Below are 24,799 nucleotides of genomic sequence, written 5' to 3' on the forward strand. Positions count from 1 at the left end.
CCAGCTCTGCTGGTTTCTTTATAAAAGTAGCAAGTACAGAAATGAGAAAATCATTTGGAACAGATCTTTGACGCAGAGCAAACATGTGTCCATGTGACACAGCTTCAAGACAGCATTTTTTTTTTAAAATGCTTCTCTAATTTTCTGTCTCCTCCACTAGCATCATGGTATACCAGTATAGATCAGCTGCTTTAGGTGTTGCAAGTTGAGAAAATTATTTGGAACAGATCTTTGATGCAGGGCAAACGTGTCCATGTGACACAGCTTCAAAACAGCATATTTTTTTTTTAAATGCTTCTCAGTTTTCTGTCTCCTCCACTAGCATCATGGTATACCAGTACAGATAGCTGCTTTAGGTGTTGCAAGTTGATCATCTCTAGACTGCTTTTTTCCTCCACTGATTTGGCCTTCAGATTTGCAGAAAAGGGGTTTGCTTGTCCCACTTGTCAGCCACTTCTCGTAGCTGTTCCTCAGAACACTGGGGCCAATGAAAGGCTTTGTAGAAGTGATGAGACAACAGTTCTTTCTGTAGATGGAACTTCTGCAGTAGGGAGCTTCCTGGCTGTTGAGCTACGAAACAACTTTTCAGCCAGTGAGATGGAAGCAGCTCGATTTGTGTCCAATAGAAGGATGAATTTTCATCTAACAGGAGAAAGATAAAGAAGTGATAATAAAGAGTAGCAGTAGAAGCATCAATAAGAGAAGTATAATGGGAAAGGTTAAAAACAAGATAACGTGGATACAGTACAGTTTTCAATCAGCCATTCAGCTATTTAACCTTAAATCATTTTTTCCTGCTTGTTTTGATAGAGGCCTGGTGGACCCAGCAATGTCCTGCGTGATGCCTGTCTAGTCGCCAATGTCCTGGATCCCAGAATCAAACAGGAAATCATCAAGAAATTTATTAAACAACACCTCTCAGAGTATCTGGTCCTTTTCCAGGAAAACCAAGATGTAAGGGAAGCTTAACAAGCTACATTTGGATTTTGCAGTTTGCTCTGCTGGTGTTCCCAAAGCTCACGTTTCCATGAGTTCCTCTGGTGAAGTGTTTCTAACCTGAGAGCTTGGAAGCTGTGACCTGAGAGTGTCATATGCACTGACATGAGTTAGAGGCCAATGTCATCTCTGCCAGGATGCCTTCTCCCACCTTAGACCTCAGCTGCATAGATCAGCACTGGAAATGTTTTCCCCTCCTATAGTAAATGAATAAATTGAAGTTAGAGGTACTTTCTGCCCTGTAAGGGGTGGAAAAATTAAACTCGAAAAATTGCAAACCCAAAAACTTTGAAAAACAACAGCATCTTCTCCCAAACAAACTAACTAAAAAAAAAAACCCAAAACGCCTAAAAGGGTGGGGAGGGCTTTCCAGGAAGTGGATTAATCTCTGTAGCTAATTTTTAAACTTCCTGTCCTGCTGCTGAAGACTTTTTACAAATTTTCTATAATTATCTTGGATTTGAAACAACAAAAAAAAACCCAAACCAACCAACCAACCAACCAACCAAAACAAACAAACAAACAAAAACCACAAAAACCACCAAACAAAACAAACTTTGGATCAAAATTTTTATAACAATTTTGAAATTTTGTCACTTTGTGACAAAGAAGAGAAAAAGGCTAAAATGCTTCATTTAAAATAACATTTTTCCCTCAAAATGTTTTTGATTCTTCTTTCTACTTTTTGACCAGAAACAAATAATACTGGGAGGGGGGGCAGGATCCCATCCTGCTCCTGTTGTAGGGCATCCTTGTAGAAGTGTGTGGGTCCACAGTCCCCAGAGTGTGAAAACCAGCTGAATGCATGAATCCAGGAATCCCTGCGTTCTCATCCCACTGCTGACTTCAGTTTCGCTGAGAAACAACCAGGGTGGAATCAAATAAATTATTCCTGGGTTGAATTTTCAGTAGTACCTACATGATTTAGGACTACTGTTATCCTCATTTTGAACAGAGCTTGCTCTCTTCATTTGCACAAGGTGAGGTTTTCACTCTGGCACGTGCTTAAGCACTTTGAAGAACGCCTGTTAACGCTGGAAGTATTAATCCTGGGGAAGGTAGATACGGTCGGTAGCAGCTCAATCTCAGAGCTGCAGCAGCAGAGCTGAGCAGTGGGGCTGGCTGGGAGCTGCTGCTGCTGCTGCAGAGGGGGGTCCCTGTCACCCAGGTGGCGTGGCTGGATAAGATCGACCGGCGCTACGCCTGGGTGAAGCGGCAGCTGGTGGACTACGAGGAGAAGTACGGGCGCATGTTCCCCCCGGAGTGGTGCATGACGGAGCGCATCGCCGTGGAGTTCTGCCACAGCACCAGGTGAGGGCCTGCCCTGCCAGCCAGCAACTCCCCCTCCCCAGAACCAGAGCCTGGCTTCCCTTCACCAGCCTGAGCCTGTGTGCGTAGGGCTTTAGAGGCAGCCTCTAAATGCACTGGGGGGTTGCCCGAGTGAGAACTCTTAGTATTGCCAGAGCTGCACGTGAGATGGTGTAGCAATCAATCTTCAGTGTAACAGGTAAAAATCAGGAATTAATATTAGAGGCCACGTGAAATAGCATGAGCTGACCATGGTGTGACTTCCTTGGACCATGCTCTTCACCAGCCAGAGATGGGACCAGAGGAGGGTGTCATCTGGAATCCCAGCAGCACCATTGCCTTTGTACTGGGACCCCAGTCAGAGACACTGTGCTTCCCCAGGTTTGATCCTGCAGGCTTTCCTGGCCACAGTGCTGTGCTGGCTGTTAGGAGATGGGGTCCTGTTACCCACAAAGTTTTATACAACTGTGGTTATGTTTGAAACATGATCCGTAGAGCAGTTTTATGTTGGAGAGCATCTTGGGAATTAGGCTGAGCTTTGTGATGAAGGTCTGTCTAGGGAATAGGCTGAATTACAGTGTTAGGTTTCAGATCTTTCTCTCTAGAGAAAACCACATTTGTTTTTTCTGTTCCCCCCTCTCTCTTTCAGGGCAGAACTCGCTAAGATAATGCGCACGAGGGCAAAGGAGATTGAGGTGAAGTTGCTTTTGTTTGCAATTCAGAGGACAACCAACTTTGAAGGACTCCTGGCTAAACGCTTCTCAGGCTGCACTCTAACTGATGGGACAGTGGTAAGGGGATTTCTGAAGAGCAAGCCCTCCCTCAACAGCTCCTTCAGGAGAAAGAAGGCCTAACACATAGCTGTGCTAGTGGGGGACTGCCAAAGGTGCCACCTGCAGCAGTCTCCTGCACTGGCAGGTTGGGGTGTTCTGTGTGACTGTGCTCAGTGGCTTGTTGTTGGGAATGTGATTCCTGATCTTGCAGACTGTGGTAGAGGATGGCACAGGGCTCACGAGAAGGAAGTGCACCAATTGTGTGCTTTTTAGATTCTCCTGGGCCCTGTGCTGTTAGCAACTGAAGCCACATTGCCATGGAGAACCACAAAGTAGTTATGGCATGGTGACTGTGTTATGATGTTTGTTGTCTGCATGTTGGTGACACATTATAACTAAAAGTCCCCTCTTCGTATCTAGTCACCACATGTTCACCACACAATGCCATCTTTCAACCCCACATTGGCTGTGGGGTTAATCTTACTTGCAGAAGTGTTGGTGGCTTCTACTTTTCAGTGTTTCATTTTGTAGGTTGCAAAGGCAGAGCCAAGAGAAACAGCTCAGTGAATATCTCTGGGGTCATCTCTGTGCTTTTTCTGCCCAAAATCTCAGCCAAGAGCTCTGCCAGCCAAGTGCCCTGGGAGCACAGAGTGCACGTGTGGCACAGAAGCCACTGGTTTGAGGTTGGCTTCTCTGTCCAGCTGGTGTCTGGAAGCCTACTGGGATGAGATAATTCAGCCTATGAGGCAAGCCTGCTGGACCCACTTGTCATTTGCTGTGGATCAGTAGGTGCCACTAATTAAAAAGGGAAGTCCTGTAAGGTTTTCCTCCTGGCTGAATTTAGTTCTCTCAAGGGTATGGCTTTATTTTTCTGACAAATTTCATATGAAATCTGCAGCTTTAATTAAATTGGCTTTGCTAGGTTGTTATCCCTTTGGAGATAGGAGCACAGGAGCTGTTATAACTGAGAAGAAGAGAAATGGGGGAGTGTGAGTTGAAATAAAAGAAAATCCTCTCTGTCCTCCTTTCTGAGCTGTGTAGAGGCTGTGACACTCTGGATGTCAACATCTGACCTGTTTTATACACAAAATGAAGGCCTTAATTATAAATGGCAACCTGGTGGGTGGGGACAGGCAGGCTGGCTCTGGCTGCAGAGATTTGGGACCTGCTCCCCTGGGTCCCTGTGCATTGGAGTGTGTGGTCTGAGGGAGTGGGAATTTGATGCTGGTCAAAATGCCCCTTCCAGGGATGATCCAGGCAGGGTAGGTGAGCATGGGGGCAAGCAGAAGAGGCTGTGAGAGGGTGCTGAAGATGTGCTGAAGTAGGAACCAGGCTCCAGCCCTGGGGTAGGAGGGAGTGGGCTCTGACCTTGGTGGAGAGGCATCGCCTGCAGTCACCTCTGTGCAGTGCTTTGAGGGGCTTAGTAAAGCAAAACATGGATGCAGCTGTATGCCAGAGGGGACAAAACAGACTGTTCTCTATGGATCTTCCTCTTTTTCAACAGAAAAAGCCAGAAGTCCCACTTCCCTCCACCAACCCCTTTCTAGAGGATGAAACTGGGACAGAGACAGATGAGATGGTGATCGAGAAAACTGATACAGACAAAGTAAGTCTTTGAAGTTCTTTGTCAGTGAGGCAGCCTCTGTGTCAGAGTCTCTGGTGGTGCCTAAGCTCTTCCCATCACATTGATTTGAATGGTTTGTTTTCACAGCAATTAATTTAGTGCAGTTTTGGTCCTCTGTGCAGCATACAGGCTCCCAGTACAACCATGGTTTGCTCTGGCTCACTTCACTGAAACCAAAGCAATCTTTATTTCAGTTAATAGTGCAGAGACAATCCTGCCACATGAGAGTGAGTTGGATTCTGTTCTAGCCCATACAGCAACAGCTCAAATGTAACTACAGGATTTCTGTCAAAGAAAGATGAACTAGCATAGTTGAGTTTTCAGATCCCAGAAGAAGCTCCCACTACAAACAGTTTCAGTTCATATTTTGCCTTGTCAGCCAAGCAAACAATGTCTGGAGTCACTGGGCAACTCATTGAACTTTCAAGTGTCAGTTTTAGATTTTCACTCCAGATATATTACTTCTGGGATTTTTATCTCTGTAGTGCTTTTCATTCATTACCTCTGTGAAGCAGGCAACACCTAACCACTTGTAAAAGCACTGGGTTTCCAAAGCCCACTGCAAACATTAAAGGAGTGAACAGTAAACACAGTTGTTTTAATTGGCAGCAGTATCAAAGCCTGTAAGCCCCGTGTACTTTTTAACTCCCCAGATGGGTGTTTTCTCAGTGTTCAGTTCTGAGTTGCTGGGGAAGGTACTAGCCTGTCTTTGTTCATGAGTTCACAGCCCTGGCAATGGGCCATTTACAGGTGGTATCCTGATGGATGACCATGGCCCAAGGACCTGCTCAGCTCCATGCCCCTGGTGAGTCTGAGGTGGTAGATCTCCACCAGCACATTTGGGGCACTGCTTCCCCTCCAGATGTTTGTGTGAGCAGGGCAGCTCTCTGCCTTCCACCCACAGCAGAAGTAGAATGATTAAGTTTTGCTCTTTCTATTAAAATACAATTTGGGTAGTTGGTACTGGCCAGACTTTATCAGTGATCTAGAAGACAGAGGTTGGGAACTTTGGGAGACACCTGTGTGGTGTGTTTTTTGTAAAGAGCTTGCTTTCCATTGTCTGTAATGTCCAGAGGAAGACTGACTCTGATGTACAGTGCTGGGCTGAGAGGACATCCTTGGAGAAGTCAGTAGTGCTAGAAGGCAGGTGAAGAAATAAGTTGCAAAACGTTTTTAGGCTGGTTTTAGTGAACAGTAGAATGCACTGCCCTGGCCAGAAACAGTTCAGGTGCCTCTGGGAGAGGAACTGCTGCTCCTTGGACATGGAGAGGCTGGTATGAAGCCATCCACTGAGCTATGCCCTGGAATGCTGCTTGTGGCAAGGTTGCCTTCTCTTTCTGGGCATGCTCTGGACTGATGCTCACAATGCAGTGTGGGCTCTGCTGCAAGGACAGCTTGCTCTGCAGGTGCCTGTCTGCCAAAGGGGAGCCCTGTAAGCCTTTCTGGGCTGATGCTCACAATGCAGTGTTGGGCTCTGCTGCAAGGACAGCTTGCTCTGCAGGTGCCTGTCTGCCAAAGGGGAGCCCTGTAAGCCCAGATATTTCAAAGTGCCATATCTAGTGGTTAGTGCTGGTGAGTTCATGGTGGAGGTCTCACATTCTCCTGTCGTTAGCTGGAGACTAGAAGGGACAGTAAAGGTTGAAGATGAAGAATTTTGAATGGTAAAGGTCTTCCAAGACACTAGTCTGGAGAATTCAAGACACTTGGGAGTGTAAAAGGGAGCACAAGAGTTGGGGGGGAAGGAGTCAGTGTTAAAAAAGAACCTCTTCTAGTGATCCTAGCAGTTCTTTTTAATCTGTTTACTTTGGATAGTAATGAAAGGAAACTGGGCCAGCTGCAGACCTCCTTACTGTGACAACAGTAACCTTTTATTATTTCCATCAAACTGAAGGAGGAAATAGCTTAAACATCTGCAGCTTTTGGACAGGATTGCACACTCAGAAGTACAGCTTCACTGCTACTGTTAAAAGATTTAGTATTCTCCCCACCAGACATGCTGGGAGCAGCATGATGCAAAGTCACAAGAAAACCAGTCCTGCATTAAGAGTTGGCTTTTCCAGTCTGGTAAATGGTAAACACCATGGATCTGCAACCTTGTGTTGGCCCTGCCATCCTGGAGACTTGGCAGACTGGAAGGTTTCTGTAATTGCCACCTATTGTGTTACTCTGGGCTCTGTTGAGTGTGAGCATCCGGCAGAAATGGGCAGGCCCTGGCAGAGGGCTGGGCTGGAGAATGCTGGGTGGTGGCTCTCTCCCAAAGCTGTAAAAACTTACATTCTCCAGTCATACTTTTAGAAGGTTAATGAAGCCAGTCTCATAGAGGTGGTCTGGTCTCCATAAAAAAAAAAACATTTGCTCCCTTTAGGTTTGCAGCCATATGTTAGTATTCGTTGTGCCTCTGAGTCTTAATTATTTCTGAGAAATGCTTCCCTTGTCATCCTTTGCTGTTTCTGCAGCTGACTTGGTGCCACCTCCTCTGTCATTCAGGAGAGTATGTCCTTTAGACTCTCTTCTTTTGCTTTTCTTATGCTTAAAAAAAAAATATTTCAGCTGGAAAAATTCATATCTTCATTGGCTGGGAGCTGATCCTGGCTCTTTGTGGAGAGAGGGAAGAATTCCTTTGCAGAGTCACTGCAGCCCTCTTTGCAGGCAGTGAAAAATTATCAACTTGCTGGCAAGCGACCAGAAATATTGTCTATCAGTAAAAAAAATATTAAAAATCTAACTGTAGGGCAAAGATGAGCTTAAAGGCCCTGCCCAGCTGAGTGCTTAGGCACAAATTTAAGCACAGGAGTAGTCCCAGTGGCTTCAGGGAGAGGTGCTTGGCCACTGCGCGGAGTGCGGTGCGGAACTAAAATGAGAGTCAACTGGATGGCTCCCAAATGGCATATGTGCTTAATGCACTAAATGTGATTTTAAAATAGAAGTCTTTGCACCCCCAGCAACATGTTTCACAGTGAAAGCAGTCCTGTAATGTTGCCTGTATAATTCCAGCTCCTCCAGTAATTGCGTGCTGTTTATCTCAATAAAATTCATCCAGATGAAGCCTGTAACTTTGAGTTATTATCTTTAATGTTCTAAAATGGAGGGATTTTTCAATGTTGCTTCCAAATAACTGCTGTATTTAATTTCAGAGGTGACTAGTGGAGTCTTGTTACTGTTAGAAGGGTTCAGTGAGGTTTTATTTACAAACTACATTAAGATTCTTCTATGGAAATCTGTTAGCCTGGAGCAGCCTTCCCTTTAAGGATAAGAATATTTTACAAGTGAAAGGATAATTCCTTGGAATACGAACAGCTCTGTGAGAGGAAGGGAAGATTTGGACATACTGATCCTGTATATACTGTCAATTATATGCCTTTGATTAGTTGACAGCAAATTTCTGTGTTGTAGTATTTCTAAAGACTTAGATTCTTCTGTACTGTTGCATTCCTATTTCTTCTAAGTCTTATGGGGCAAGTTTGAAACCAAGACTCTAAATGTTTTCTTACAGCCAAAGAAGCCAAAGGTCCCTGACAACCCTTTTCATGGCATTGTTTCCAAGTGCTTTGAGCCTCACCTTTATGTGTACATCGAGTCCCAGGACAAGTGAGTAACCAGCTTGCTTTTTGGGGTTTGTTTGCACTGGGTTCTGTACTCAAGCTGGAGAAAATTAATTACTTGAAAGTCTGCTTTCTAATTTCATCAGGAGCCTTATTTGTGGTTCAAGGAAGTTAGAATGAGTGGGACTTTTACTTGGGCAAAACTGGGCATGGAGAGGGCTGTGGATGTCTGTGCTTGCCAAGGCCTGGAGGAGCGGTGCCCGCTGCCTTGCTGGGGAAGAGGCTTAGAGTTTTCTGAAATTGCTTCTGTTGCCTCTGCAATTCCCACTGCAGACGTGTGCCTGCCTTTCATCTCACGTCTTCCCCAAACAGTAGGTTGGCTTTTTCTGTAAAATACACATGTGGCTTCGTGGCAGAGGAGTGTCAAGAATTGCTTTATAGAAATAAGTTATTTGAGATCCGTAGATGAAAGCTGCTGTAGATGAGCTGGCTGTAAGATAACACTATCATCCCTCCCAGATTGGGACTTTGTCAAGGGCTTTAATCCCTGGAACCCTTGAATGGAACTTGTATGAAATGAATGTAACTCGAATGAAAGGAGCTTTCAGCTTAGAGCTCTGAGAAATTTGTAGAGCTCTCACCACAATTCTTGTGCACCTTGATCCACACCAGGGTTTAAATTAACATCTCTGTAACAACTGCAGTGCCAAGTAGGAGAGGAAGGAGTTGGAAAAGGTTTGATACAGTCTTTTACTTCAGATTAGTGGCTGGAAAGCAGAAAGAGATGCTTGCTTCACAGAACTCATCTATCTGTGGCCTCTGTCTTCCAAGGACTTAGACATGAGAGAGTGCTTAACTCGAGGCTCCTGGCATACTGGTTTTGACCAAACTCTCAGATGGCCATCTTGAAAAAGCTTTCTCATGTCCCATCAACCTTTTATGCCTAAAAAAAATAAAACCTTGCACAATGGTCTGTCATGCTGGGTTTTGGTTCTGCTCTGCTGTATAACAAAGGGAAACAGATTCCACCCCCTGCCCTCAGCCAACTGAGCACTAACTTGTTTGAATATTTCTTCCCTTCTCACTGGGGGCCATTTTAATCCCTGTTTTGGTAATTCTACCCCACTGTGCTCCTAGCCCTTTCAGTTGCTTTTTTTTTTTTTTTCCCCTTTTCCTTTACAATCCTGACATGTTTTATATTAGCTTTATAGCCACAGGCTGCAGGGAGTTCAAAGAAAAACTGCCACAGCATTCCCCACATGCCCCTGTCTGCCAGAAATGGCTTCCCTTTATGATTTTCTCTCTTCTCCCTTGGACTGAACTTTTAAGGAATTTGTTGCTGATGTCTGAAAATGAGGAGTTGCTGAGATAATTAATTGTATATTTGGGCTCTGAATAGTCAGAGTAGTGTGACAGTTTTGTTCATCATTGCATTAAGTCTGTGGCAGAAAGCAGCCTGGACCCTTTCTGCTGAAAAATTGTTTCCATACCCCTTTAAAGAAACTGCCAAAATCTATAGCAATTTGAGAGGAGACACCTGAAAGAAAGACTTTAAAGATGCTGCTCTCCACCCTTAGCTGCAGTATAAATACCAAATTTCTTAACAGGGAAGCAGGTTTCACTGCTGCCCCACTGGGATATGTGTCTTTAGCTCTCCTATGTGGTCTGTTGGTGGAATGGGAGCACACGTGTGAGCTACACTGAGTGTGAGCTGGAGTGAGGGAAGAGCTCTGTCAGGTCTGCAGCATGGAGAACATGCAGAGCTGTGGCTAAGTGTGCTGAAATGTGTGTGTGCCTTCAGAGTGTTCAGAAAACTGGCCCTTTGTGCTGTGGTTTTGCAGCCTTGTGAGCAGAGGGGCTTCCAAAACACCCAGTCCATGGAAACTGCCCCAAAAGTGGGGCAGATGTCTCAATGCCATTGCCCTTCCCCAGTGCCCAACAGGCACCAACTGTCCCCATCACTGAGCAGACTGAGCAACATGTTCTTCTCTCACACTGCTGAGGAGTTGCCTAGTTCCCCTCATCATTGCCAGATGCAGAAAAAAACACTGAATAGGTTAAGTGCAAGAGAAAAGAGGAATATAGGAATGAAAAGTTTTAAGAACTAGAATAAAATTCTCTTTATATGATTTCATTTTTTATTTTCTCTTGGTTAGATTTGGAGAGTTCTTGCTCCCAATAAATACATTACTGTTAGGAAATATCACATCTGTGCTACCAGGGAGTTTTCTTGGGGCTTTTTTGCAGAGTCTATAGAGAAAAATGTTTATTTTCTGCAGCTCTCCTGCCTTCATGTTTCATTTCCCAGTAGCTTTTTCTGCCAAATTCTTTGTGCACCCGTTGTACCACACCAAGGTTGTTACCCATCATATGTGTTTGGGCCTGCTGAAACTCATGGGGAAGTTGGATTGACATCAACTGAGGTGTGCAGTATTAATGTAACATATTAGCTCCTTAGTGCACAATGCCCTGATGTTCTGCTTGTTTCAAACCTATACTCTAAATAAGAACAGTCCTTGCTGTTTGTCAAAGTCCTCAGCCTTTGTTGGCCTGGGTTAGGATCAGAACAAGCATGAAGCTCTCCCAGCTCTTCTGGACAGCTGCATTTGCTCGTGCATCCCAGTTGACAAGACCTCAGGGGACTGGGAAAATGTAGATGCATTTCACTGTGCCTTGGAGAAGAGGAGAAATGTGGAGTTAGGCATGAAGGAACAAAACCCATTGACATTCCTCACTGTGCCTTGAGACCGAGAAGGGAAACAAAACAAAAAGTGGCTGGTGAGTGCTAAGAAAGCTCCACTTTGTTGGCCAGATGCAGAGGTGGAAATGCAGCTGTTTGGTGGGACTTTGACAGGGAGGAAGCCACGTCTCCTGCACTCAGAGGCTGAAGGAATGCTGCAGCCTGCAGCCGGGTGAGCCCAGCTCTGCAGCCATCTGTTTGGCTCCCCGCAGCCCCGGGGGCAGGCGTGTGCTGCTTCCCTGTGCTCAGCACAATCGATGCTTCAGTTCAGTGTTCAATTGCTCGGGCCAGGGTGGAGATTTATCACAGCAGTCGAGCGGCCTGAGGTCTTTACAGCTCTTGTAAGAGAGCCGAGGAACTCTGTGGAGCTGTGGAATCAGAGCTATGTGAAGTACTCCAAGCAGCAAAGCAATAAGCTTGAAAAAAGAGGCTACTTGTCTTTGCAATAACCTCTGAGCCTAGCTGAAGCCAGGGAGCCTTGCTGCAGGATTTAAACCCTCATTTTGCAAGCACATTTCTGTAGATAAGTTTGGTGTGGTGGATCATCCACGAGAGGAGCTCATCCATTCTGGGGTGACAATCTGAGTTTATCAGGGAACAGGCAGGTCACCTTTTCTGCCTGTGTAGTGTTGTGGGTCTTCTCTTTCACAAGACAAAAAGAAAGGGTAGAAGCTGGGGGAAAGTTTCCATCGTTGGTGGTTTCTTTCCCCTATCATTAGCAGAGGTAAGTGGGGCTGTGCTGAGGAGGCTCAGCATGGTGCTGTGGTTAACACTGTACCTGTCCCAGGAGACAACAGTGCAGTCTCCTTGCATCAACTCATGTAGTGCTACATGCCCTGTGAGCTCTCCTAAGATGAGGAGCACATTTCAGGTTGCTTTGTTATTCTGTTTTTTTTTTCAAAGTGACAGTTCAGTTTGCTGTGGAAGTTGCCATTCAGGTTCATTCTTCTCCCTTTCTCCATCTAAGGATTTGGGTTTCTACTTGTGCCCAAGGTTGTGGCACAGCCCAGCTGTAACACCCTCAACAGTGAGAGGGGTGAAGGTTGTGCTGTGGGAAGGGGGGAGCTGGAGGAAGTGGAGCCAAGACCATAGTGGAAACAGGAATATAAAATATAGGAACTTCACAATTCCTTTCGGTCAGCGGAGTGCTAATCTGTCATTTGAAATGTCTCTACATTCCTCAAAAGCCAAACTTCCTTGTGGAAGGTTGTGCTGTATTTGTGTGTCTGGGGGAGGAGGAGGTTTATTGCTGTAATTTAGTTCATCTGGCAAAGGTTACTCCACTTAGCTGAGCTCCTGTGTCAGGAAAGCTGGTCCTGGTTCCTGACACGGGTGTGCTGTCTCTGGAGGAGTAGGACCAGACAGACTTCCCCAGATCAGAAGACTTTTTTGGTCCTGTATTGATGGTTCTGGCCCTCTGCCATGCTAAAAAGCCTTTTTGTCATGATGAAACAGTGGAGTGAAGTTTATTGTTGCCTAAAGACCAAAATATTTGAGTGAAGACCAGGTTATGATGAATCGCTGGAGACAACAGGAGGGCTTTCTGTGCTTTTAAAAAGAGTTTAAGTAGGAAGTGCACTTTGTGCTCGTGCTAAATGAAACTTCTTTAAAGGATGTGTGAAGTTGTGCAAAACCAGGTGGTATCCAAATGGGACCAAGAGATGCAGATGGCACACCATTCTGAGCACATCCCTTTAAAATCCCTGCTCCCCGAGGTCTGCTCCCAGGCTGCTGATACGAGCAGCCCGACTGCAACTTCTGCTGGTGCCAGGAATGAAACTTGAGCATAAGCTTTATGCACTTGCATCAAGTGTGCTGAACCCAGTCCTGGCAGACTCGTGAGCTTTTATATGTGACTGGAGAACAGATTGAGGCTGCCACTAAAATGCTTGAGTACAAAAGGTCGTTACTCATCAGTCCAGTCCGTGTGATTGTATGAGCTTTGTGTTGAGAGGGTGGAGATAAGGAAGAGCTGGAAAGCTGAACTGCTGAAATCTTCACGTGTTTGCTGGTGTCACAAGACGGGGCATCTGGTTTTAGGCATTATTCTCTCTCTTCCCTCCATTTCCTCCCCCAACATATTAAAATATCTTTCTCTCGTTCCCCCGCCTCAGAAATCTCAGCGAGCTGATTGACAGGTTTGTGGCTGACTTCAAGGCTCAAGGTCCCCCCAAGCCCAACGTGGATGAAGGAGGAGCTGTCCTGCCCAGCTGTGCAGACCTCTTTGTGTACTACAAGAAGTGCATGGTGCAGTGCTCCCAGCTCAGCACAGGCGAGCCCATGATCGCCCTCACCACCATATTCCAGAAGTACCTTCGGGAATACGCCTGGAAAATTCTGTCTGGAAACCTGCCCAAGTGAGTTTTGCTTCCCAAAGGCTGCAGCACCGTCTGGTGAGACATTCCAGTGAGGAGCAGATGCTTTGTAAAGTTAATTAAGAAATACATTCTTGTGAATACTTCTGTTTTGCTGTCAAAGAAACCACGTAGCAGCCATGTGGCTACCTTTACTTCACAATGTTCTCAAAAGTTCAGTTTGTTGCACTGAGAAACAGCAAGAGACTGAATGGACAGTCACAGTATTGTTTTTCTTTTAAGGGGCCCTGGAGGATAGCTTCATATTTGGCTTTGATTAACAGTCAGATTTACAGTTTCTTGAAGTTCCTGTTAAAATGCCAGCTCAAGTCTTTTCAGAGAGGTCTGGCTTTTGGAATTGCATTTACCCTGCTGCTTGGGTAACCAGTTCATACTGTGATTCTTAGCTGCCTGAGCTCAACATTAGACATATAATAATTTATAAAGGAGGTGATTTTATCTGTGTGATAGTAAAGTGCTTACCTGTAACTTCCTCTGCTCTGTAACATTTTATATATTCATAAATAAAATGTGTAGATGTAAAAGCAGTGAAAATAAGTCGTTATGAGTTGACAAAAATATGGATAAATGTACAGGCTGAAGGAGCTCCTTGAGATATTACCAACTTACAGATCATGTTGTGTGCTGTTTACCATCTTCACTTTGTTTCCCTTGTAAACCTGGGAGCAGCAGAATGAATTTCTGAAACCAGTAAAATCTTTTACAGATGGAAGGGGAGAGGGTTACATCCAGACAAGTGGAAAGATAAATTTAATGTGCATTCTCCATCAGACCTCAGTTGCATTCTTTATACACATTTTTTTGTGTGCTCCATTTTGGCTGTCCAAGATAAATATCACTGTCCTATTTTTTTTAATGGATTTGGATTATAAAGAGTTGAGAGGTAGGGAATTTCCTGACTTTAAACTATTCTGAGTCTTTCTTTGCTGATACACAGCCATTAATCACTGGAAGACAGTGGAAAGAAGCTGCATCTTCTATAATTTACTGTGTTGATCTCATCAGTTTTTAAAACAGGTTAGCAAAGTTTCAAATGCATGTTGACATCTGTTTAGGGCTGAAAAGATAAATATGACAAGCTGCCTGATAGTTAGAGAGATTTTTCTGTAATCTTTAATTAGATTTTGAGTAACTGGCAGTGGAGGTGAAACTAGCTGGGGAAAGCTGTATTCCACTTGCATTCTAATCTACCATGTTGTGAATGAGTTGTCCTTTGCCTGAAGACCTGATACAAAGTTCTGCTTGTCTTTTTAAAAGGTTTTCCCTAACCAAAATAGCAGTTGATGTAGAATGACACTGACCTGTGTTGTAAAGGGCATTGGATTTTGTGGTCATAAGGGCTTTTTATGTATTAAGTGTGTAAGTAATATGTAGAAGTCTAGTGGTAATTTGCAGTGTGTGTCTGTACACTTGGAAACCTCACAGGTTTTGTCTCTTGTTCTCCAGGACAACCAGCAGCAGCGGTGGGCTCACCATCACTAGTTTGCTGAAGGAAAAGGAAGGCTCTGAAGTGGCAAAGTTTACTTTAGAGGAACTCTGCCTCATCTGCAGCATCCTGAGTACTGCAGAGTACTGCTTGGCGACCACCCAGCAGGTGAGCTTTGCTCTGCAGCACCCTGTGAGACCATGAGCAGCCCCTCTCCTGTCAAGATGCTGCTGCTGTGGAAACTGGAAGAGTCAGAAGTACTAAAATATCCATAGTAGTGTCTGTGCCACCTAGCATCCTGTCAGTTATTGAGCTCTACATTATTAAATCTGTATCTCAAAGAAAGAAAAGCATTGATTTTGCTATTTCTGCCTGAGAGAAGTCATTTGCTTGTAATCCTGTTTTACAGCACCAGTTTTGGGTCCAGTCCTTTTATACTTGTTATGTAATTTGCTTAGAATGGAGACCAAATATTTTTTTTTTTACAAAAGACTTTTCTTGTGATTCATGCTCTCCTTTATATAAAAACAAGAAAAAGTCATTCAAAATAGGTTTGGGGAAATGCCTGCGTGAAATATAGGGGTGAGGTGAAGAGAGGAGGTATTTATGCTGATATGCTTTGCAGCCACGGTGCTTGTTATGTTCAGGTGCTTTCAAAATGCCCCAGGTTAGTAGATGAGCTGTGATGTTTGGCTGTATCAAGGCCTTTCCATCAGCAAACTGGCAATCCTCCTCCTCTGCAGTTTGGGCGCAGACAGAGCGTTGAAAAACATCTTTATTAGCAGGACAGGTGCCACAGTGTTAAGCTAGTACGTTAGCATGTCATACTAGAGTTACAGAGATGACCTTGGAGGTTTCCCTCTTTGAGGACACAGTGCCACCACAGGCCATCCTGGCAGATCAACACATCCAGGGTGTCCAACAAGGAGAGATTTCCAGTGTTCACTGGCTGAGTTTTAGATACAGGCACAGATTCAGCTTTAAAAAGCTGACTTTTCCAGGACTCCTTTTTCAGGAGTGGTCGTTTCAAGTAATAAAAGTGACCTTTCTGTTGCTTGTTTTGTTTCCTAACAGCTGGAAGAGAAACTCAAAGAAAAAGTCGATGCAAGTCTAGTGGAGAGAATCAACCTGACAGGAGAGATGGATACTTTCAGCATGTATGTTCAGCAGATGCATCCTCCCAGAATATATCAAACATCCTAGTTTGTCAGCCAGATGGTGCTGGAGTAATACGAGCCCAAGATCCCAGTGTTATAGAACCCAGCCAGCAGCAGGACCCACCCAGAGACTGAGCCTAGGCACAGGCATTTCCCTGGTGAAGAAATGGTCATCCTGTGGCCAGTCCAAGAGCACAGTAGTCCAGGCTTTGGATGTAGCTGTTCCCCATCATCCTAGCCAGAGGAACGAGAGCACTGGAAAGGGGAAGGGAAATAGTGAGTTTCCATTTGAAACAGTTGCATCTTGGCAGCTCTGTGAGGTGGCTGTTAGATTTCAAAAAAGGAAGCTATTTCAGTACATTCCTTCCTGCTTTAACTTCCCACTGGTAATCAGCAGCCTTGTCAGTATGATCAAACCCCATTTCAGATGACTTACATCTTTTATAGGACTGATCCCATCTTATATTTGGGGATTATAATTGAGAGAAGATTATCATTCATGAAAATAACTTTTCACATAATGATGCTAAAAATATTCCCCTCTAACATCCTCTCCTCTCCACTGCTGACAAACAGATTGAATATTTTTTGAGAGAAGGAAATCGAGGCAAAGAAAAGATTGTTTTGCCTCACAGCAGACAAAATAAAACTTTGGCAAAACTGGGAAATTAATCACTATCACCAGCTCTCCTTCTCCCTAAAACTAAGATTCAGCCCAGATAGCAGAAGATTTTTTTTTCAGAAGACTTCCTTCCTCTGGTTCCTGCTCTCTTGCTCCAGTGGGCAGGATCCCACTGAATCTCCATCCAGATTTTTCACATGGTCTCGGGCTCCATTCCAGGCTACAGAGACTCCCTTCCCTGGAGATATTTCTCAGACCTTTTTGAGAGTGAATCCCTGACCAAAAGCTCAGGTTGCTGTGTCCACTAAGCCAAAGCAAGCAAGGGAGCTGGGGAGTAGAAATAAAATCTGCCATATGATGGGATTTTCTTAGCAGGGGCATGTCAAGGGTGAGTTTTGTGTTTTCTCATGACCCATCCAGCAGGAGCCAGCTACCTTGAGGCCCTGCTCAGCTTCCACAGTGGCTGCCTCACGAGGTGGTTGGGTGTAGGCAGCCAACATGACATGTTTTGGAAATGATTTAAATGTACAGTTCACATTCGCTGTTTTGGACAGCCTTAAAGTTAATCTGACAGGCCTGATGTATCTTTTAACAAAGGCTTTTTAATTGCCTTTCAGTCTGTTCCAGTATAGCACTTTGTCCAGTCTTCTGTCAGTGTAAGTCGGAGCTCTAAACCTCTCTGGCTTTTACTCACTCAATGTCAAACAAGTTGTTTCTTCTGGGATTTGATGTCTTGTTAGGCAGAGTCATAAAGGTGATAAAGTGTTGCTGTTTACACAGAAGTGTTTCTTCCTTCACAGAGAGTGCAGAGCCACCCCAAGTGTGTCTGGAATGATCAGCTCGGGGTGGGGATGGGTTTTACTCCTGCAGGGGCTGAGCATCTTCTTTAGGAAATGTGGCAAAAATGATGAGCTGTTCTTGGAGCTCAAGAGAAGGAAAACTACTGTAGTTGAAGTGCAGAAATCCATGATTCCTGTGCCCTGTTGATCTGTTGTGAGATTATGGCTGTGTTCAGAAGACCCCTCAAAGGCCTGAAGCATTGAGCTCCCCATAGTGAGACCTTCCTACACTGCTCCTTTATGGCCTCGGCTTCCTGATCTCTCAGCTTCTGTGCATCTGTCAGGGACTGCACGAGGATTCATTAACTGCTGCTGAAGTATTATGTGCTGCCTGGGGCAAAGATTTGAAGTGACTTTTGGCAGAACCACAATCCAAGTCCTCTTGGCATGTCATGGTGCTTTGTGTTCTGACACGCTTCTTGCTGCACCGTTACCCCTCCCCAGCAGGTTTTTATTCTGCAGTGCACACAAACATTTCCCTTCCTTGTTTGCAATTTGGAAGTTTTTAGGTGAGAGCCTGCATTTGGTGACTCAGCTTTGGGCAGACTCCTGAGATGCAGAGACTAGTGATCAAGCTGCTGAGGGTTGTGCTTCTTTTTGGTGGTGAACCACAACTCTTTCCTACAAGTCACTGACAGCAGGTGCCCTGCAGGAGTCAGCTGTGCCCAAGAGACAGTTATTTCAGTCTGGCTCCCTTGGCATGGCTTGAGCTGGTGGAATCCCCCAAGGGAGTAAGTCCTCTAGTGCCCAGCAGAAGCAGTGGCACCAGCAGAAATGGTCACAGGCTTTTTTTATCCCAATGCAAGTTTCAGATTGTGTAACTTGAAGCTGGTAATCACTTCATCTCCCATACTAATTTTTCCAACTAATTTTGGAGGAGTTTGCCTTTACAAACAAATTAATTGCTCTGAAGGAACAGTCTTTACTTGGCATCCTGTTCCAGTCTTTATCTGCTAGAGCTGTAGGAAAGGGAATAGACAACTTCTGTGGGTTCTGGTAAAGAAAAACACCCAGATGTAAGCAGCAGAATTAAGTAAGAGTGGGTGATACTGCATCTCCATGAGGAGCTGGACACTTCAAGATATTTTGAACAGTGAACACCAGAACTTCACAAAGAGGACAAGGGGGAGGGAAGGTGATTTGAGGAAGCACTGGTCAGATTTCTCACAGATCTGCCATTCCCATCCATGCTACCATCACGAGAGAGCAAAAGTAAAATCCAGTTCTTACATCTATAATCCCAAAATTGTAAACAGGCATCGATGGCAGATTGAAAGTTCACACTGTTTTTAAAAACTGTAGTTGCTTAGTGAAACACAGTCACTTATTACTTCTAGAAGTTGTCTGTAGTGCAAGTACTGGGTTACATGCCCTCGAGGGTGGTCTGAGTTGCTGCAGACAGTGTTTCTTGGCTGTTGTTTTAGGATCAGTTGCACCTTTATGCACATTGTAATATGGTGGCATCGAATATGTCTCTAAGCAATATCATGCTGTTTAAAAAAAGCCATGGAGGGAGGGAAATGTTTGACTAATGCATCTTTTAGTCTGGTATATGTCTCAGAAAGGCAAACAATGGATGGCGGGGATCCTAGACATAGTGTAAATAAGACAGCTGCCTTGATCTCAAATGGGAGACATTCAGAACTCATACAGATGTACTTTTAAAAATCCTCTTTGCAAGTTTCTGTGAGTAATAGAATATTGAGTGTGAATAAGTGGTGAGATGATAAAATGTTAGTTTTATGCAGACGGGATTAAATTTGAAGCCAAATACCAGTCTGGGCTTGGCACTCAGGGGTTTCTCCTCTTCCTGATGTGAAGGTGGGGGTTACTCCATCTGACACATTCAATCTCCACCCCCTTCTGTGTGTCAAGACAGGGAAAGGTCAACTGTGAAAACATCCTCTCTACACTAGAGCCCATTGTGTAGCTCCCTAATGAACAGTGTGCAGAACTTCCCAGCTTCTTTTCAGTACAAGTTTTGGCCACATGTATTCAAGCAGGATGCTACTGTCAGCTAGTAGATGATTTTCCTCCTTTCACAGTCAAATACTCCAGTTCTGGCACTGTGTTGCTGAGTAGTGTTCTAAAACTCATGCTTGACTGTGGTTTTTTTTGCAGTGTGATCTCCAACAGCATACAACTGTTAGTGCAGGACCTGGATGCAGCCTGTGACCCTGCCCTAACTGCTATGAGCAAGGTAGGGGATGGATTTGTTTTGGGAAGAGGTAGCCTTAAGATCCATGTGGAATTCTTATTTGCTTTGACTGTTTGATTTCAGTATTGACCTATCTTCTCATTCTGCTTTGAGACTTAGCCATATATTGATTTCTTTTTGCTTCTTACAAATACATCCTTCAGAAACTCCCATCATTCAGATTAGAGCTTTCATTCTTTTGCAGCACATTAAAACACAGGGGTAATAAAACACTTTCTGTAAAATATCCAAGTCTTTCTCTTTCCCCTCCCAATGCCAGTGAGAGCCTTTAAAATGGGGGAAAAAACTTTTGTTACCATGAAATTTCAAATACACCTTCTCGTTTGCTATCCTCTTTGTGTTCTTTGACAAGGGGTTTTACTAGCCTGCTTGTTTGTGGCCATTAAATGGAGGTACTCAAAGGGTAACATGGAACTGAGGTGGAGCCCTGTTGCTTCTGTGATCCTCTCAAGGACATATGGAGCTGTTCCTGGAGAGGCCCATACGATCAGTGCTCAAGGATTTTGTTGCAGTTACACTGCTGGCTTTTATACGTTTGAAATGCAGAGCTGGGTTTTCTTGCCAAAGTATTGTGAAAACCCAGACTGCTTTAGACAGAGGTGAAGACAACAAAAGTGGATTGGACTATTTTTTTAATTAGAAATATTAAACATAGAGCTCCATTTTTGTAGGATCAACACAATGTCTCGCTGCCATGAATTTTAATAGCTTTCTGCTTTATGATGTATTCCAGCTGTAACTACCCCTGCCACCCCCAGCTAATATCTGAAGTGGAATGCAGCTGGTAATAGAGCTTGTACATGTTTCAAATGAAAAAGAGGCTTATTTTTTTTTTTCCCAGTAAAATAACACCATGAGGAAGGGCTTGGTGCTTCAGGTGTTACGTGTGTGCCATGCCAGTTCCTCAGATCTCTTGAGCTTACATGGCATAGTAGTATCTGAATCACTTAGCTCTGACTGTTTATACCCAAGTAAACTACAACCTTGAGGAAGCAGCAGCTGATAGGCCATTTATTTTTGTCTTTGGAACACTGGTAAAATGCAGCACATGTGATGGGACTGACGATATATAAACAAGTTAAGTGTTATGAAATTAGCTAAATAAATACTTGTCACTTGTGCATACATTCCACTATTTGCATCAGACAGAGTCGTGTTTATGTGATTTTTACTAGACCTGGGTTTGGTGCATGAGGTTTTTTTCCCTTTATCCTCCTCCTCCCTTCCCTTCAGGGCTGGGTTATTACTCTGATGGTTGAATAAGAAATGCATGTAATTATTTAAATGCAGAGTTAGTGTTTGGACATGTAAAATTTCAGTCTTTATTCAAGGAGGAAAGACTGTGTGCCTGTTCCCTTCCAATTTTCCTTTACTGGGAAGGCATGTCTGTCTCAAGGCCCCTAATCCATTAGGGCTTTTCCTTTGTTTAGTTTCTTTTCATTTACTTCACTCTGGCATCCCTCAAGATTCAACCTTCCCAGCCCTTTGTTGGAGTCTGGCTTTTTTTTTTTCTTTTCCCAAAAATGTTCAGTAACTATAGAGGTAAATTAAGAAATACTTAAACCTCTAAATCCATTTTGGCTGTTGACCACTCTGAGAGATCTAACACAGAAATTAGTATCATGGATATTACTTTCAACTGGGAATGATGCTCAATTTCCTTCACCTTGTGTGTTCTGGAAGAAATGGTAAATGACAAGAAGACCCCATATTACAAAATTTGTAGGTGATCATCTTTACTCAAACTTCACAATAGAAGGATTAAACACAGCTGTAGGATGGGGAGCTGGGAAGAGGGAGAGGAATTTGCCATAAACCCCTATTGTCATACTCTGGGTAACAAAGTCCTGTGAACATGTTGTACTGATCTGTAGTGGGTGCTTAAATGGCCTGGTGTCCTTTTTTTTCATAATTGTTGAGGGAACTGCTAATTTGTATGGGCTGTCTGTGCCCCAATTAAATTTATGGATTGCTCTGGATAAGGTTTGATTTACTTGCTGAATTAAGCATTGATTTATATGTAAAACCATGCTTGTAAGTGAGGCTGGGGACATTTTAGTGACTCACGTCAATAGCTTGCTGGTTTTTTATATTTTGCTAAAACCTTTTGGCACAGCTGCAATTTCCTACTCCCTTACCACTGAGTGGACAACAGCAAGTGCTTAACCATGGAGCTTTAATAGTCTGTCCAATACATACAAGGAAAACCCCAAGAGCAGAGCAGTGGAGCTGGCAGCTGCTAATTAAAAGTCAGCAGGGGCACGTTTCAGCCCTGAAGCAAGGTAGAGCATGCAAAAGTACAACCCAAAACTCTGTCAAAGGCAGCAGTATGTGCTGCCTGCAGTGCCCACAGGCCTTCCTCTCCATCCCACCTCTTCCTCCATGAGCAACACAAGGTCAGGGGAGAAGGTGCTGGCCCAGAGGTTACCAGATGCTTCCTGTGCCCAGGCTGGGGCCTGTAACAATAAGGTGGCAGTGGGATGCTGCTGAGCATGGAGAAATCTTGGGGACTTGATTCCTCCTCCATTAAATCACAAAGCAACCCCTTCTGCTAGAGACCCATGTCAGTGCTGGACATGGAGGAACCTGGGGGTTCCTGGGTTGGCCCTGCCACCCCAGCTCTCTGGGGAGACAGGGAGATGTGGGGGCATGGGGACCCACAGCCAGGCAGACCCAGGAGCACTTGTGAACCCCACAATGGCCAGAAGTGCAGCTCTTGTTATGTGCCAAACCACCCAGTCTTGCCCAGGGTTTCTCTCTTTAAGAAAGCACCCTAAACTCTTGACACTCCTGTGGGTTTTGTTGTGAAACCCAGCTCTGAAGGTAGCACCAGCTCTTCCAACCCAGTGGCCCTTGCCAGTGGCCGTGTCACCCCTTGTCTTTGAGGGGTGCAGGTGCCTGTGGGCTGCTCCCAGGACACCCCATGTGTGGGGCTCCTCCCTTTGGCCGGCGAGCGCGAGGCCTCGCTGCTCCTGGGCTTTGGGCTCCTTGTGTATGTGAACTATGTGGATATCCCAAGAAAAACACAGGACGAGGGAAAAAGAAGAATAACTTTAAAATGACAGGAACAAAGCTTTACCAGAAGAGTCGGGCTCATATTTCTTTTGATGACTTTTCAGTATGTGCACTATGTCTTTCACTGCAGCTACTGGGATTTTTTTTTCGGGTGAAACACACCCACCCACACACAAAGGGCTATTTTTACTGTTCATGCTTTAAAGGTTTGGTTGTAAAGTATTGCTTTTGGAATGAAGACCAACAAAATGAAAGAGCTACTGTCTTATTGTTGTTGTAATAATTCAACTCAGCAGTCCCTTCCTATTTTCTGGCTGTTCCCACTGTATGGGGATGGTCTGTTGGTTGAGGATTGCTGTCTCTCAAGAAGGGCCAGTGCTGGGAACGTGAGAATCCATCAAGGAGACAGGCACAAAGTATTGTTCTTCAGATGGGACAGGTTCCATGAAGACTAGAAAAGCACTTGTCTCTTAAGCAGTCCTCCAAATGAAAGTAGGACAGAATGAAAACCTGTAGAGCAGGTGATGAGGGAAAGGTCCCTTCTACCCATCCAGGTGGTGTGACATGAGCAGGTCGGGGTTTTGTTTGGTTTAAAGAAAGACAGCTTTGGTAGAACATGTCAGGCACTCTGTTTTTGCAAAGAATTTGGTTTCTCTTGCCCATTAAGTCACTTAGGCTGCATGTTTGGATGAATTGAATCAGCTGGGTTGCAGTGAAAAAGTAGCCATAATTAAATTAAAACCAGGAATAAAAAAAAATTCAGATGTAAAAATCCAAAACTGGAGAAAACAAGGTTTGAGGACAAACACTCCTTCAAAAGCAAAAGCTCATCTTCCTCCTGTGCCCCATTTCCTACCCTGATTTCCTGTTTTCCTCCTGTTTCATCTCCAGCATGAGGAGCAGCATCTCCAAACAGTTCCTTGGAGCAGGTTGCAGAGTGTGTAGTCTCTGCACAGTAGCAGAGCTGAGAGTGCTTTTCTGGATGCTCCTGTCCCTCAGTGAGACATTGCTCTATACCCAGGGGCTTGGCCAGGCCTTACCCTCTTGGTTTGTTTTTTCACATGACTTGCACTGTGTACTCCCTGTGTACTGCAAGTCAGGCTCAGAGAAGGTCAAGGCAGTCACACATCTGGCTCTCAGGGGCTATTCTGTTTCATTTCTGCTGCTGGTAAATGAAAACAAAACAGAAGGTTGAGAAACTCTTCTTGTTTTGTATTTTTTTTACGTGTGTTTGGGGTGAGCTGAAGTTGGCATCCTACCTTGTACACCAGAAGTGTTTTCAGTGTGAGCTACACTGGTGTAGAGTGCTTTGGACTTTAAGACTATTTCTACCTCTTCCATCTATCTGTCATCAGTCTCACCAGTATTAAACTCTTGGCTGCCATACAGGAATCCAGACTTTGCAAGCTTGCAGATATTTTCTCAAATGCCTGTAATCAGGATTTATATGGGCACTTCATCCCAGAAAACTGGAAACTGTTAAATATGAAGGCAGTCTGGCATGCTCCAAAAGCCTTTTCAGCCCTAGTGGTCCCTGTGTGTGTAGGTTACCAGCCACAGTCTCTGCTCTGGTGCAAAAAGGGCTGTTCTGGGTTTTCTTTGTATCTTGTGGAAGGGTTTGCTCAGTCTGTATAGTGACAAAGAACTTGACCTTGGCGGCAGATTGCAAAGACAGTCTCTTGATGATTCCTTGGAGATCTTTTGGCAGGAAGTTTGTACAGTTTTCCTCACCTGTTGCTTGAATCTTAATGAATTAAACAGTCTTTTTGCTTGTTTTTTCCCCTTTGTGCAGATGCAGTGGCAGAACGTGGAACACGTTGGTGACCAGAGTCCTTATGTCACCTCAGTGATTCTCCACATTAAACAGAACGTGCCCATCATCCGTGACAATCTGGCCTCCACGAGGAAGTACTTCACTCAGTTCTGTATAAAATTTGCAAAGTAAGTCACCAACGTGGCACAGAGCTTATTGAGGTCTCTGGTTCTCACTAGCCTGTCTGTACATGATAACCTCCTTGCTTTCTAGCATGCAGCATCAGTGGCTGTTAGTGTCTGGGTGAAGACCCTCTCCATCCAAAGAGACCACAGAGGGAGGTGGGGTAGGGCAGCAAACACCAGCAGCCTCTGGCAAGGTTAAAAGATACTTCAGTTTCTTGTCCCCAGT

The 24,799-nt window shown here is 44.5% G+C and overlaps 1 protein-coding gene across 1 annotated transcript in view; it reads left to right on the top strand.

Moving 5' to 3' along the window:
* VPS53 (vacuolar protein sorting 53 homolog (S. cerevisiae)) overlaps positions 1-24,799 on the top strand; it is a gene marked incomplete at both ends in the record, with an annotated part of 58,919 nt that overhangs the window by 25,233 nt on the left and 8,887 nt on the right. The window contains 10 exons of the mRNA XM_008939158.1: positions 811-954; positions 2,165-2,307; positions 2,954-3,095; positions 4,582-4,683; positions 8,195-8,289; positions 13,098-13,340; positions 14,805-14,952; positions 15,859-15,941; positions 19,524-19,602; positions 24,428-24,576. Of these exons, the coding sequence (XP_008937406.1) occupies positions 811-954; positions 2,165-2,307; positions 2,954-3,095; positions 4,582-4,683; positions 8,195-8,289; positions 13,098-13,340; positions 14,805-14,952; positions 15,859-15,941; positions 19,524-19,602; positions 24,428-24,576 (1,328 nt within the window). The remainder of the gene's footprint in view (positions 1-810; positions 955-2,164; positions 2,308-2,953; positions 3,096-4,581; positions 4,684-8,194; positions 8,290-13,097; positions 13,341-14,804; positions 14,953-15,858; positions 15,942-19,523; positions 19,603-24,427; positions 24,577-24,799) is intronic.

This window comes from Merops nubicus, unplaced genomic scaffold (genome assembly GCF_000691845.1).
Source record: "Merops nubicus isolate BGI_N331 unplaced genomic scaffold, ASM69184v1 scaffold9644, whole genome shotgun sequence".
In the NCBI taxonomy this organism is placed as follows: Eukaryota; Metazoa; Chordata; class Aves; order Coraciiformes; family Meropidae; genus Merops; species Merops nubicus.